General features: G+C 42.5%; 1 protein-coding gene across 1 annotated transcript in view; it reads left to right on the forward strand.

Annotated features, from left to right (window-relative positions):
* LOC110529233 (MAM domain-containing glycosylphosphatidylinositol anchor protein 2) overlaps positions 1-15,204 on the forward strand; it is a 364,546-nt gene that overhangs the window by 181,386 nt on the left and 167,956 nt on the right. The window contains exons 5-6 of the mRNA XM_036985374.1: positions 1,945-2,077; positions 2,302-2,571. Of these exons, the coding sequence (XP_036841269.1) occupies positions 1,945-2,077; positions 2,302-2,571 (403 nt within the window). The remainder of the gene's footprint in view (positions 1-1,944; positions 2,078-2,301; positions 2,572-15,204) is intronic.

Here is a 15,204-nt window from a genome sequence, read left to right on the forward strand (position 1 = left end):
CACAGTGATCTTGATGCGCCTTTCCGACAAACATTGAGAGTCTGATTCTGGTGACAGGGTGATCAATGCTTGACTGCCGTTTGACAAATACAAATATTCTCACTATTATCTATAATAATCTCATCATGTAGACTAGCCTTTTGTATTTACACTGTATATACAAAGATATGTGGACACCCTTCAAATTAGTGAATTCAGCTATTTCAGCCACACCTGCTGCTGACAGGAGTATAAAATGGATCACGCAGACATGCAATCTCCATATACAAACATTTGCAGTAGAATGGCCTCAGTGAAGAGCTCAGTGACTTTCAATGTGGTGCTGTCATAGGATGCCACCTTTCCAACAAGTCAGTTCGGCAAATTTCTACACTGCTAGAGCTGCCCCGGAGCAACAATGGCTCAGCCACAAAGTGGTAGGCCACACAAGCTTACAGAACGGGACCACCAAGTGCTGAAGCGCGCAGTGCGTACAAATCATCTGTCCTTGGTTGCAAGACTCACTGCCTCTGGAGCCTGCCTCGGGAACCAACGTCAGCACAATGCCAAGCGTCGGCTGGAGTGGACTCTGGAGCAGTGGAAATGCGTTCTCTGGAGTGATGAATCACGCTTCCCCACATGGCAGACCCAACGGCCAAATCTGGGTTTGGCGGATGCCAGGAGAACGCTACCTGCCCGAATGCATAGTGCCAACTCTGAAGTTTGGTGGGGGAGGAATAATGATCTGGGACTGTTTTTCATGGTTCGAGCTATGCCCCTTAGTTCCAGTGAAGGGGAATCTTAACACTACAGCATACAAAGACATTCTAGAAGACTCTGTACTTCCAACTTGTGGCAACAGTTTGGGGAAGGCCTTTTTCTGATTCAGCATGACAATGTCCCAATGTACAAACCGAGGTCCATACAGAAATGTTTTGTCGAGATCAGTATGGAAAAACTTGACTGGCCTTCACAGAGCCCTGACCTTTACCCCATCGAAAACCTTTGGGATGAATTTGAACGCCGACTGCAAGCACGGCCTAATCCCCCGACATTGGTGACCTCACTAATGCTTTTATGGCTGAATGGAAGCAATGTTCCAACAGCTAGTGGAAAGCCTTCCCAGAAGAGTGGAGGCTGTTATCGCAGCAAAGGGGGCACCAACTCCATATTAATGGCCATGATTTTGGAATGAGATGTTCAATGAGCAGGTGTCCACATACTTTTGGTCCTGTGGTTTATTGTCTTAATGTACATTTTAGAATATTCGCATGACAATCTGTCATCATTTGGGTGAAAACCTAGCTATAGTTAGGAAAAAGTGTTGTCCAAATCAGATATATTAAAATTGCCAGTTTGGTTGCAATCAATTAGCGTAATTTCTCAGATTTCAAATTACATAAAAAAAGAAATATAATGTTTCAGGAATGCTTACCTGTTTCTAACCACAGAAATTGTTTCAGAACAATCTGAGATGGTCGGCGCCATGGCTTGCTGAAATGACATGGATCAACCCTGGAGTCACTGTCTCTGTTTGTCAGGCTGCTGTGGTGGTGGTGGAGGACTCAACCAAACAGACACACACAGTGAAACTGAAAGATTCCCACTGTCCCCATGTGGTGTGGTGTAGCATGTGGACCACGTTGTGTGATCCATGGTGTGATTTGCACTGTGGTTTGGCACCAGATGAAATAAGGAAAAGCTTTGATGTTTCATGATGACTTGTTTTACAGTGCACTTCATGCGGATCTTCCTTGTTTCGTGATTTACAGTAAATGTGTATAACATTGAGTTTCAACATTTCAACATTTTCTGAAAACCCCTGTGAACTATGGGAACGTTTCCAGAATTTTGCAAGCCTTGAATGAAGTGGAGATACTTCATGAAGTGTGTTTATTATTGTGTTCATTCTATTTGCACACATTTGCACACTAGTGTTGTTGTGGTTGTGTATCTGAGCTGCAGGGGGAGACGAAAATCTTGAAGCTGAAGAACCTTCGTCCTCAGGACTACGCCAACTACAGCTGCATCGCTTCTGTTAGGAACGTCTGTGGCATTTCCGACCGAAACATTGTCTTCAAACTCACCAACAAGACAGGTTAGTCTTCAAACTCACCAACAAGACAGGTTGGTATCATAGCATAGTTTTCAAATGCACCAACAAGACAGGTTAATCTTCAAACTCACCAACAAGACAGGTTGGTATCATAGCATAGTTTTCAAACTCACCAACAAGACAGGTTAATCTTCAAACTCACCAAACTCACCAACAAGGTTTATCAGAAAACAGCAAACCTCCATCCTATTCTTCTTCCTCTCCAGCATCTCCCTCCATTAAGCTGCTGGTGGAGGATCCCATCGTGGTGAACCCTGGCCAGACGGTGTCCCTGGTGTGTATCACTACGGGTGGGGAGCCCAACCCCACGCTGAGCTGGGTCAGCAGCTCTGACAGCCTGCCTGAGAAGAGCGTGGTGAAGGGTGGAACACTCACCCTGCCAGCCATCACTTCAGACGAGGCTGGGGTCTACAGCTGTGTAGCCAGTAACAACGTGGGCAACCCAGCCAAGAAGTCTACCACAATAGTGGTCAGAGGTGAGAGGGGAGCAGGAGTGGGTGTTTGTTGTAGGTGGAGTGTACAATACATATATTGTAGAATCCTTAGAAGAGCACTGTCAGCCCTGTCAAGGGTCCCGACCTCTAGGTAAAATGACTTACTGTATGTAATGGACTGACAGAGGCAAGGTCAGAGATTTTAGTCCCGCTTAGGCTGCTCATGGGCTATTTCTTTATGAGCTAATCCGCTTTTCAACATTCAAGTGAAAGGAATGGTTATTAATATGGTTACTTGTTTCTTTTGCTGCTACAGAGTTAATACAGTGTGTGAGCATTGTTTCACTACAATTGACATATCTCACATTTGATGTTGCATTAGGAAAGCTGTATTGCCTGTACGATCCTACAACACACGGTGCTATAGTTGGAGACACATTGAGAGCATATCAACATATTCCATACAGTGTTACGACTTCTGTGCAATAAACTGTTGGGTGAAGCCAATAGCATGGGGATGCATGTGAAACCACTCATTAAAGATACTTATTAACGGCCAATTAGAGTCATTAAGCCATGGCAGTCAAGCTGAAGGCACTACAGGCTGTTTGACAATCAACTGGGATGAAGACTTAGCGTCCAAGTCTCTTCCCCTCAAGGTAATTGACACACGAAGAAGCTAATAATTGCAGACTTGCCTTTGGGAGCAGCCAATGTGTTAAGGATTTAGTGTCCAAGGCCCTTTATCTCAAGGTAATTCATACATGGAACAGCCAATATTATAGACTTGCCTTTGGAAGAGCCATTGGTTCTCCGGCCGTATAGTAGGATGAGACATTTAAATGTTTGATTTATATAGTGTGAGTCTTCAGTGTTGTGGTGAGTTGAGTGAAGACTGTGTTGCCGGAGAAACTGGGATGAACTCAGTGAAGTAGGACAAGCACTTAGCACAGTTCATTTGGTCATGCTGAATATGACAGCTGGTTAGGATAGTGGTGGTGGTGTGTGTGTGTGGGCATGTGCGTGTGTGTATGAGCATGCATATTTTGTGTGTGTGCATTTGTGTGTGTGTTTGTGTATGTGAACAGATATTACACAGTCTATGTGTTACTATCTGTTTAAAGTATGTATATTTGTTTACACATGTTTGTGTCTTTTTGTTGATCACACTCTAGTCCTTGAGAAGCCCTCTAATGCGGGTGTTGCCAAAGGGACTGTCTGTGTTTTCCACAGATCTGTTGTCAGCAGATGGTGGCGTTTCTGACCATGCTGTCCCACCAGCCATGCTGGCTCGCCATTTGGCTCACCCCCTCCTACAGTGCTGTGTGTACGTGTGTGTGTGTTTGGCTTGCCCCCTGGTACAGCTCAGCATGCTGTTGGTTCACCGCAGCTCTACTACCATGATCTTTTCATGGATGAAAGGAAGGAGACACGTCTGTAAATGCAGGTCAATACCCTGTGTTTTTAGTCCAGATCACACAATGTTTGGCAACAAAAGGATACTTTAGTGACACAATGACCTGGACAATGAGATATTTTCTCCACCTCTGTCAACACTTAGTTCATTTGTTAGGGAATGTGTTTGCTGTAAGGTTTGTTTTACTGTGTGTGTGTGTGTGTGTGTGTGTAACTACTGCATGTCTGTGAATTGTTCACTACACCGGTTTATCAAACGTGAAGCGACAGCATGCAGTGAGAGGAACGTCTAAGAGACATTGCCTTGCGTTCATTTCCTTTTCCCCCACCAATACCATTTACACACCTAGTACTTTAGCTACGTTTCCTAGCACTGTAGCTACGTTTCCTAGCACTGTAGCTACGTTTCCTAGCACTGTAGCTACGTTTCCTAGCACTGTACCTACGTTTCCTAGCACTGTACCTACGTTTCCTAGCACTGTAGCTACGTTTCCTAGCACTGTACCTACATTTCCTAGCACTGTACCTACGTTTCCTAGCACTGTACCTCCGTTTCCTAGCACTGTACCTACGTTTCCTAGCACTGTACCTACGTTTCCTAGCACTGTACCTACGTTTCCTCCCTGTGCGTTCTTAAAACAGTGTGCTTTGCAGGTGTGTGATGTGAAGAAATGAGTGGTGCTGGAGGTATCAAACGTTCAGAATCAAACAATGTTCTGCTGTTGTCTCGCCTGACAATTCCTCCAGGACTTTCTTCCTTCCAAATGACTCCAAATGAGACATCAGCCATTTCAGTCAGCGAACACACAGCAACTCACACACACAGGCAACCCCTCCACAACACACACAGGCTCTACACTCTCTGTGAGGGGGTTCTGTGTTATTAATAGCAGAGAAAAACTGCAATGGGTTTCATAGTGAGCCAGCCTGCTGATGTTATTTAGGCTGTTGTTGAGAATTGTCAGGGGAAAACAAACCCCTCATGACGTGACTTGTAACAACCTGGACGCCAGCATGTAAATCAACATGTGAATGACTCAAATTTGCTCTGGAATACATTCTGGTCCGGAGCTGCATACATTTCCATTCATAAATGGCAAATGTAATGGTCTGGGTGAGTGGGCCTGGCAGACAGACTAGAGAGTTGGGCAGCGGCCTTCAGGACTGGGGTTATTTGTCAGTGTGTGTAAGTGTGGTTGTTTGTGTGTGTGTGAGTCCTGCTGGCCTGCGACTGAACTTGTCAAGTTCATTAGAGGTCAACCAAAAAGGTAATATACAGCACAACGGCCTGTCACTCGCCACATCCAAACATTGGCATATGTCAGTGTGTGTGAGCGTTAGTGTGTGGAGGCATGGCGTGAATGTGTGATAGTATGATGATAATCAGAGAGGGGTGTGTGTGTGTGTGTGGTTGGGGTCTGGGGTTGGACGGTGTGTGTGTGTCTGGCGGGGGTCTGTATGGCTGGGGTCTGGTGCTAATGTCTCTGTCCCCTGTATGTCTTTACCCTTGACTAATGTCCCCGAGAGGAGGTAGGTAAAGTAGAGGAGAGAGAGAGCCATCTGGCCCTGAGAGGACCGCTAAGCTAAACCTGCTGATTACCAGTGGGAGAGATGAATGGATGTATGGAGGCCATTGTGTGGTGCCAAATGAGAGATGGACAGACAGAGAGGGAGAGAGACTGGGGGCTAGAAAGAGAGATATAGGTGTCAGTGTCATCTTGTCAGCCAGTCTTGAGGAGGTTTCAGGGATAGTGTGTGTCTGTCTGTCTCTATGTGTATGTGAATTTGTGTTTGTGTATACGTGCCTGTAATTGTGTCATTGTACCCACGTCAGGGGCATGTGTCCCCTCATTAGCTAAGCAGCTCCCATGAGGGGGTATTGTAATCAGCCGTGTGACTAGAGTCCTCTATGGACCAAACCCCAAAAGAGACTTCTTTCATTGTGTCATTATCTACTTATTCATGTTACAGGCCACCCATTATTATTCACCACAGCTACTGTACCACCATGGAGACTATTACACACACACACACACACACACACACACACACACACACACACACACACACACACACACACACACACACACACACACACACACACACACACGTCTAAAGTCTTAAAGCCAGGGAGAATAGTACACTCTCTTTACAGGCACAAGCACTTTGGCTTAACAAAACACGCAGGAGGTTGCATCATGATTCATATTCAAAGAGGTAAATAAAATCCAGGTAACCAGAAAGTATCCTATTCATCAGTGCCCTAGCTACAATGTAATCAGTGTAACCTCTTTAGATCATAGAAGAAAGAAAGAAATTGCCTGACATTAGTGGAGTGTAGTAAGTGTTTAAACAGTTCCTTCCATTGTCTTTCTGATAATGCAGGGTAGAAAAGTATTCTGTAGAGCGCAGGTAAAGAGCTTTAAAAGAAAAGTCTTACTGGAAACAGTATTCATTGATCATTTCTTTCTCTCCCGCACAACCATGGCCCTGGTTCTGTGACAGAAATGTTCAGAGCGGTGAAGAGAACCAACTTCCAAAAGCCTTTTCATTAATAATGCATGGTGAATGTGTGTTTGTGCACGTTAACTTTCATTTTGTGCCTCGGTGCTCACGGTACTTAAACGCTTTTAACTACTGCAGTGAGGTAAATCAGGGTCACACAGAGTGTTTCTTGGTAGTCTTAAACAAATCTACTTTGACACAAAAGTATACACCTCACAAACATGGTTATGGGCTTAGAAAAAAAAGACACCTGTACCATGTCAGATATAGAGTTGAAATGTATTCCATTTTGAGTTTGTATCCCAATATGACACTATATATACACATCACAGAAGACTGCAATATAACAAAACTGAATAACATTCCAACCATGAGGTCACTAGAGGCCGATTTGGCCATTTGAATGCAGGAAAGGTCTACATTCAGTAAATGTTTCCTGTTTCTGAGCTGTTTTTTGTATGCAGGCTCTCTCCTGTCCTCCAGCATGGTCTCAGACTAGAATGAAACATAGTAAATTAAAATCTGGGACACAAAATTAGTATATTATGGCAAGAACAGCTCAAATAAGCAAAGAGAAGTGACAGTCCATCATTACTTTCAGACATGAAGGTCAGTCAATCCAGGTCAAGAACTTCGATTTTTATTTCAAGTGCAGTCACAAAACCCATCAAGCGCTAGGATGAAACTGGCTCTCATGAGGAAAGGAAGTTACCTCTGCTGCAGAGGATAAGTTCATTAGAATTAACTGCACCTCAGATTGCAGCCCAAATAAATGCTTCACAGAGTTCAAATAAAAGACTGATCTAAACATCAACTGTTCAGAGGGAATTGTGTGAATCAAGCTTTCGTGGTCGAATTGCTGCAAAGAAACCACTACTAAAGGACACCAATATGAAGAAGAGACTTGCTTGGGCCAAGAAACACGAGCAATGGACATTAGACCGGTGGAAATCTGTCCTTTGGTCTGACGAGTCCAAATTTGAGATTGTTGGTTCTAACCACCCTGTCTTTGTGAGATGCAGAGTAGGTGAACGGATGATCTCCGCATGTGTGTTTTACCACCGTGAAGCATGGAGGAGGAGGTGTGGGGGTGCTTTGCTGGTGACACGGTCTGATTTATTTAGAATTCAAGGCACACCCTTGAATGAGTAGGTGTACCCAAACTTTTAACTGGTACATACACACATACACACATACACAAAAATAAATAACACAATATCACAACATACTGTCCCCTCCCTCCCTCATCCTCTCATATCCCCTGTTGGCCAACATTCTTACTCCTGATAAATAGAAGGCAACTGTTCAAAAAATAAAATGAAAGGCTGCCATCTCAAGAAAAAGTAATCAATACAACCTCTCAAAGTGTATTTAATTGTTTCTAAGTGTAGAAAAGACATTCGATCTTTCAACCAAGATGTTACAGTGGGAGGTTTTGGAGGATTTCCAATTAAGCAAGATCTGCTGGCGGCTATGAGGGAAGCAAACACTACAACGTCTGCTTTACTTTTAGTGAGACTAGGTAACAAAGATGGAACTCCAAATATAGCAATCAAAGGACAAGGCTGCAGGTCAAGATCTAGAATATTAGAGAGAGTATTAAAAAGGGATGACCAAGACTCAGACAGCTTAGAACATGAATAAAATATATGGGTGTGGGTTGCAGGAGTGATTGAACATCCCATTTGTGTCTGGGAGGAATTTACACCGTTTTTCTTTGGTGTAGTGAATTCTGTGCAAGACCTGTAAACTGAATTAAACGTAATGAGTACATGAGGATGTGGAGTTAGCCCTATGGGCCTCCTCCCACCAGTAAGGTCAAGTTCAAGTTCACTACCCCAGTCTGTCTTGATTTTGTTTATTGGAGAGGGTTCAGAGGAAAGCATAATGTCATATAATCTAGAAATCAGACCCTGCTGATTCCACAGCAAAAAATAAATAAAAAATAAAATAATAATAATAAGTGGTTGTTCCAAATAGGGTTTAGAAGAGAAGGGGCAGAAAGTCTAAAATGTTGACGAAAATATCCCCAGATCTTCAAAGTAGAGAGCACAATGGGGTTGCCCGTATACTTTGAAGGACACAAGGACAGTGAGGCACAAGTAAGAGCAAAAAGGGAGGATGATTGGCAGGAGTGTGCTTCTAATGAGCACCAGTTGTTACTTGAAGCATCACACCAGACCATAATCTTTAGAATATTGGTTGCTCGATAGGTAAGCAGTACATTTGGAAGTGCCAATCCTCCGTCATGTCTCTTTTTTAAAAGTTTTGCTCTATGTATCCTAGGTGATTTGCCTGCCCAGATAAAATGACTGACGAGCCTGTCCAACTTGGCAAAAAAATTATTTTGGCAGAAAGATGAATTCTGCCAGCTAAAGAGAGAGACTATCCCAGCGTTTTAAGTCTGCTTTAACTCATGTGACTAGACATGCAAAGTTAGTTTTATGGAGGGTAGCTAGAATGTGTCATATTCACACCAAAATAGGAAAAACCAGAGGGCTCCAGGGGGAATTTGCTTGGCAGTGGGGTTGATCGGAAAACATTCCCTTTTCTGAATGTTTCATTTGTAACCTGAGAATGATCCGAATGTGTCTAAAATATGTTATTAACAGAGTTCATAGGGTTAGTGATATATAACTGTAGATAATCTGCACTTTGAACACTTTGTGTTCTTCACCAGCTCGGTGGATGATGATGATCATTTTAAGGCCAAGGAAAGTGGTTCTATCGGAACTGCAAAAAGGGAGCGGGGACATAGGACACCCTTGACCGGTCCCTCTGGAGACGGGGAAGTATTTTGAATGTTGAGAGTTACTGTGTACCCTAGCCATAGGAGAAGAATAGAGCAGACGTATCCATGAGATGAAATTGGACCCAAAACCAAATCTTCCCAAAATCCCAAAATCTAAATAATCCCACTCCACCCGGTCGAAAGCCTTCTCCGCATCAAGAAAAACAAAAATTTTGGGGTCTGGAGAGACAGAAAGAGAGAAATTAATGTTCAAAAGACGGCATACATTGGCAAACAGTTGTCACCCTTTGATGAAGCCTGTTTGAGCATCAGCTATGACATCCTGAAGGCAGGGTTCCAACCGGCATGCTAGAACCTTAGATAATAGTTTAACATCAGCGTTCAAAAGTGAAATGGGCCGATATCCACCACATTCCGCCGGATATTTCTCTTTTTTGAGCATGAGTGAGATAAAGGCTTGAGTTAGCATCGGGGGGGAGAGAGCCCTGTGATATGGAGTCCATGAACATATTTAATAGTAATGGGGCGAGTTGATCTGAGAATGCTTTATACAAATCGACGGGGAAGCCATCAGGGCCTGGGGCCTTGCCACTTTGCATTAACTTTAGACCCTTTGTTATCTCATCTAGATGCAGAGGGTTATCCAGAACTTTACTCATGTCCATATCAATGGATTGAATATCCAAGTTATCTAAAAAGTTGTCCATAGCCGTATTTTCTGATGGGGATTTGTAGAAGTTAGAATAAAATGACACAAAAGTTCATATTAGGGGGATCACTTGTAAGATTATGGGAAGAGTCATTTACCTGAGAGGTGAGATGCTGACTGGCATTTAAGTTGGTTTGCCAAAAGATGGCTGGCCTTGTTACCATATTCATAGGTCATCCCCTTTGTTTGTTGCAACAGAAACTCTGCTTTATCAGTCTTAAGTAGCAAAATTTGAAATTGTGTTTTTACATTGAATAAAAGCAGAGACACAGAGCTACAAAATGGTATAACATACATTGCATTTGAGGAACAATTGTAAAGTATTTCTGCAAAAGAGATTTCTACATTCATGACCCAAATGGGTTGTGTTGATCCATGGCGCTTCCTCCACCCGGACACAAAGGACTCCTCCTACTTTTCTCATGTTCATCAAACCTACTCGCGCATAGACTACTTTTTAATTTTTTTAGATAGTAACATTCTCCCCTCATTTAAAATGACAGAATATTCTGCTATAGTAATTTCAGAACATCCCCCCCCCCCCCACATTCTGGACTTAGCTCTTAATCCGAACACACACAAAAAGATTAAACACGACCCTATGTATTCATTCAAATTAATAAAAATGACGACACCTCCCCCTCTCTTCTTTGGGAGACGTTCAAAGCTGTATGGGGAAAATATAATTTCTTACCATGCTCATTATGTCAAACAAAGGAAACTGAATCGTCAAGAACTCGTGGACTCATGACAATAGACCGGCAGTATACAACTTCACCATCCCCTGAATTATACGCAGAGGCTGAAACTTGAAACTCAATTATTGATAAGAGGAGAAGTCAAATGATGAAGAAAGAGGAAAAGAGAGATTGAGAGAGGAGCAGCATGAAAAAAAACATCTGAATTAAAAAAAAACTCAAATCCTTCAGAGAGACAGAAACAGAGCACAAGAATATTTGGATAATGCCAACATACACCCCCCCCCCCCCCCCCCCCCCACCACCACCACCACGGATCCCCCGACATTCCCAACATAGACCAAAAAAAAATATTAAAGCGATAGTACAATTCCATTTTATAGAAAAAAATACAAATCCTAAACTCGTCATTATGAACAAGACGAGCAGCAGGAATTCTCTTACTCAGCATCCGTTGATTACCCTAATGTGCTGTGAGGTCAAACCGACCTAGGAAAGAAGTTACATACACCCTTGAACAAATAAAATATGTCATTAGGCAAGTGCACTAATTGGGGTTCGGTCACACTTTAAACAAAGACTTTAAACACACACCTTCAGCTTTAGTTATTGAACAATATTAACAGCGATCAGTGACATTTCAATGGCCATGATATGATGTAGTCCACTAGGTGTGGCCAAAGGGCAGAGTAATGACAAACATTCAAATTGAACCAGTAGGCTATGAAAACGGTCAGCCCCTGTCTTGGTAAATTATTACAAACACCCTACATAATGTAACATATCATACTAATTTAAGTGGCCAAGATTTTTATTTACTATGCTACATCTAACCATGAGTCCAGGTTGTCTCCTCACCTCTCCTCCCCTCTCTCGCTCCAATTTGCTAGGATTCTTCTTAATAAGTGACTCAATTTCTGTGCCTGGGCTCTGCCTTCTCTGTATACCAACATGCTCCACCAGCTTACTCCACACCGCTTCTATAGTCGCATGTTCTTTTGAGGTATGGATGAAGTGCTGGAAGTGATGTAAGAACAGGCGGAGACAAGCAGAGCGATGGGTTTACCCTCCTACAGTAAATGGGAAGGTTTTGTTTCCGAGCGGTGCCCGCGTTAAAGAGTTAAAGATTCACTGGGCCTTTGTAATGATTGCGTTGTTGTTGTTGTTGTATAGAGGTGTGTGTGTGTGTGTGTGTGTGTGTACATGCATGCTAGCTTGCTTGCTTGCTTGCTTGCCTGTGTCTCCTGTATCCTTGCTTGAGGAATGTGTGTAGAGTTTTGGGGAAGGATTTGGGGTTTGGTGGACAATATGTTTTCAAGAGGGAGGCAGTCCACACCGTGTTGAACTTGAACTTGACTTGACAATGTCAGAGTATTCACACTAGACAGTTAACTAAGGTAGAGTGAATTGTTACAGTCTTAATCCAATGTTTGTACACTGACACCTTTGTGACACACATGTACACACACGCACGCACGCACACACACAACATTTTTTTTTTTTACTTCATTTATCTAGGCAAGTCAAAATCGTATTTACAATGACAGCCTACACCAGCTAAACCCGGACAACGCTGGGCCAATTGTGCACTCCCCTATGGGACTCCCAATCACAGCCGGTTGTGATACAGCCTGGAATCAAACCAGGGTGTCTGTAGTGACACCTCAAGCACTGAGATTCAGTGCCTTAGATTGCTGCGCCAATCGGGAGCCTAAATGGGATCTGATTGGATTATAGTAGTCCATCCCCTAGGATACAGTCTGTGTACTAGTATTAATGGAATGCTGTAATAGATCAACTCAACACAGAGGCAACACAAAATAGCCTTTCACACTGTTAAGGTACACTGGTAGTATCCACTCTAAACCATTTAATTAACTGATTCCCCATACAGTACCTCTATGTGCTTGTATTTACTATTTATATGGTTGGAACGAAGTGTATACTGCTTCCACCACTGTGTAAATACGTCCAATAGTATTACTGTATTATATTATATTACATCTCAGGAAAATTGCCTTTCCAACATGATGACATACTAGGCTGTTCTATTGAGAGCGTACAGACAGAGCGGTGATATGGCTTTTCGTTAATACCTGATGTTTGAATTGTGAAGGTCACTGTCAATCCATGGATATACTGTGATTCAGCACAACTTTTTCAATATCAACAGACATAATTACGTACGCAACTCATTTTGAACAATATTATATGTAATATCAAATGGGCTTTTGCCTTCACTATAGTCGAATGCCTACAGTATAGTCGATCCATGGCTGTATGTGACCGACCGCCTTGATTCGATTTTATGTAGCAAAATGTGAAATTGTGTAGAGACACAGAGCTACAAAATGGTAAATCATATGTAAATCAAATCATCATCATCATGTGATGGCCTTTGAATGTTTTTGTACCGACTGGAGAGAGTTTTTTTGTCTACAGCCATTCAACATCATTCACACCCTCTTAAGCTTTAGCCCCCACCGAAACTCTGACCATTTTACTCGCCCTAGCAGAGCTGGTTAGGTTGTTTACATGTTATCCAGAGCATTGGTGACTGTAACTGTGCTGCTGGCAAAAAAAAATGTATTATGCTTTTTTGCCAACCTTTAATTACATAATTTATTCTGCGCTCTGGCACACTCAGACGAGAGTGCTCTGAAATCGGAGTAGATGGCCAGACTGAATTTATGAATGCACCTGAAATGGTTACTTGCATCCGAGATACGAATAATAAGATAATACACATAACGATGGACTATCTTCCATGTGTACATCATTCATGGATGGACGAGTCTTCCTGTCACGGATGCCATGGTTGAACTTAGTTTGAAGATGTAATCCGGAGAAAGGTGTTTTCTCCATCTCCTTAGCTATCTTACTCTAATTCAACTGATTTCAAAACTCTGTCCTCCAGAAAGTGGAGAGCAATACATAGAATACTGACCAGCTCAAATAGACAGAAGCGTGCTGTATTGCCGACCAATCGAAACTCATCTCTCGGCATGTCCAGCCCACTCATTATTTCAGCCAATCATGGCTAGCGGGAAGGTTGTTGCCTTATTCATTTTTCATTACATTTTTATTTACAGATGGCATACAATTTATTAAGGCACATGAAAGTTCACATGTTCAAGAAGGCATTTCTGCCCAAAATGCATTTTGATTAAAAAAAAAGTTTACTTTCAAATGGCTCTCCTATGAAGTAGTGACCCGCGACATTACCCTAGTTTCCTGAAACGGGTCACATAATGTTATTCAGCACCACTTAAAAAATATTTGTATACTTGTTACAGTCCTAAAGCTGCTCCGGAGAGAAAAGTATGTCACAAATTAAATGTGTGAAGATAATTTAACTGTGATCTAAGCCTTGCAGGAACCTACCCTGACATGAATCAACCTCGGCCAAATTGTGGATTCAGAGTTATCTAATAGAACTCAGAGTTTTTTTAATGGAAGCTTCTCTAAAGTCAAACATGTAAAGTGTGGTGTACCGCAGGGCAGCTCTCTAAGCCCTTTACCCTTTTCTATTTTTACCTATGACCTGCCACTGGCATTAAACAAAGTATGTGTGTCAATGTATGCTGATGATTCAACCATATACGCATCAGCAAACACAGCTACTAATGTCCCTGAAACCCTTAACAAAATGTTGCAGTCTGTTTTGGAATAGGTAGCCAGTAATAAACTGTTCCTGAACATCTCTAAAATTAAGAGCATTGTATTTGGTACAAATCATTCCCTAAGTTTAAGACCTCAGCTGAATCTGGTGTCATGACGAGGCCCTTTCTCTCTCTCTCCTAACCCAGGTTTTGTTATCTCAGGTCATAAATTCTTGGCAGAGACTCTCTCCCCCTGGTCATGCTGAAAGAGAGGGAGAGAGCACAGAGAGAGAACAAAGGCCTTCACTTGGCCAAACTACTAAATACCCAAAATGGGAATTTTTGAGAATGTGGGAATGGTCCGTGGACACATAATGGACAGTTATGACGAGTGTGTTTCATTTGGTGATCTCATGAAGGACAGGAAACACACACAACGGTATATTTTAAAGTGTACATTTCCAGCTGTCAGGTTTACATCTAAATATTGTGAAACGTATGTGATTAAACATTAAACTATTTGTGAAAAAATGTAATGTGAAATTATTAACATTCTAAATGAGAGTATGGATTTTCATATAAAGATTAACTAGTCAGTGGCCACACACCCGTGAGCCCAGACATCACATTAGGCATCATAGACCAAAACATGCCGGGTGACGCTGGTGTGAAGTCTTTCAAACTACAACAAGGCAAATAAACCCACGGTAAGCCGGACGTCTCTAAAGGTTAAGACCACACAAACCATAAGACTAGAAAACCATCCCACGTGGAGCATTAGCTACACGGCTGGAGATGGTTAGACTCTGAGACTATCGATTCACTACAGAAGAAGCAAATTCTAGACACAAATTTCCGGTCTGCAGTTAGAAATTACTTTAACCTAGAACGAGAATACTGACAACCGCCGAAGCATCAATCTATGAGAACATTTCTGAATGGTAGTCTGAAGTATCCATTCTAACCACCAGAGCCGCGAAAGACTTACCAGAG

The sequence above is a fragment of the Oncorhynchus mykiss genome, chromosome 8, assembly GCF_013265735.2.
Source record: "Oncorhynchus mykiss isolate Arlee chromosome 8, USDA_OmykA_1.1, whole genome shotgun sequence".
NCBI classification, from domain to species: domain Eukaryota; kingdom Metazoa; phylum Chordata; class Actinopteri; order Salmoniformes; family Salmonidae; genus Oncorhynchus; species Oncorhynchus mykiss.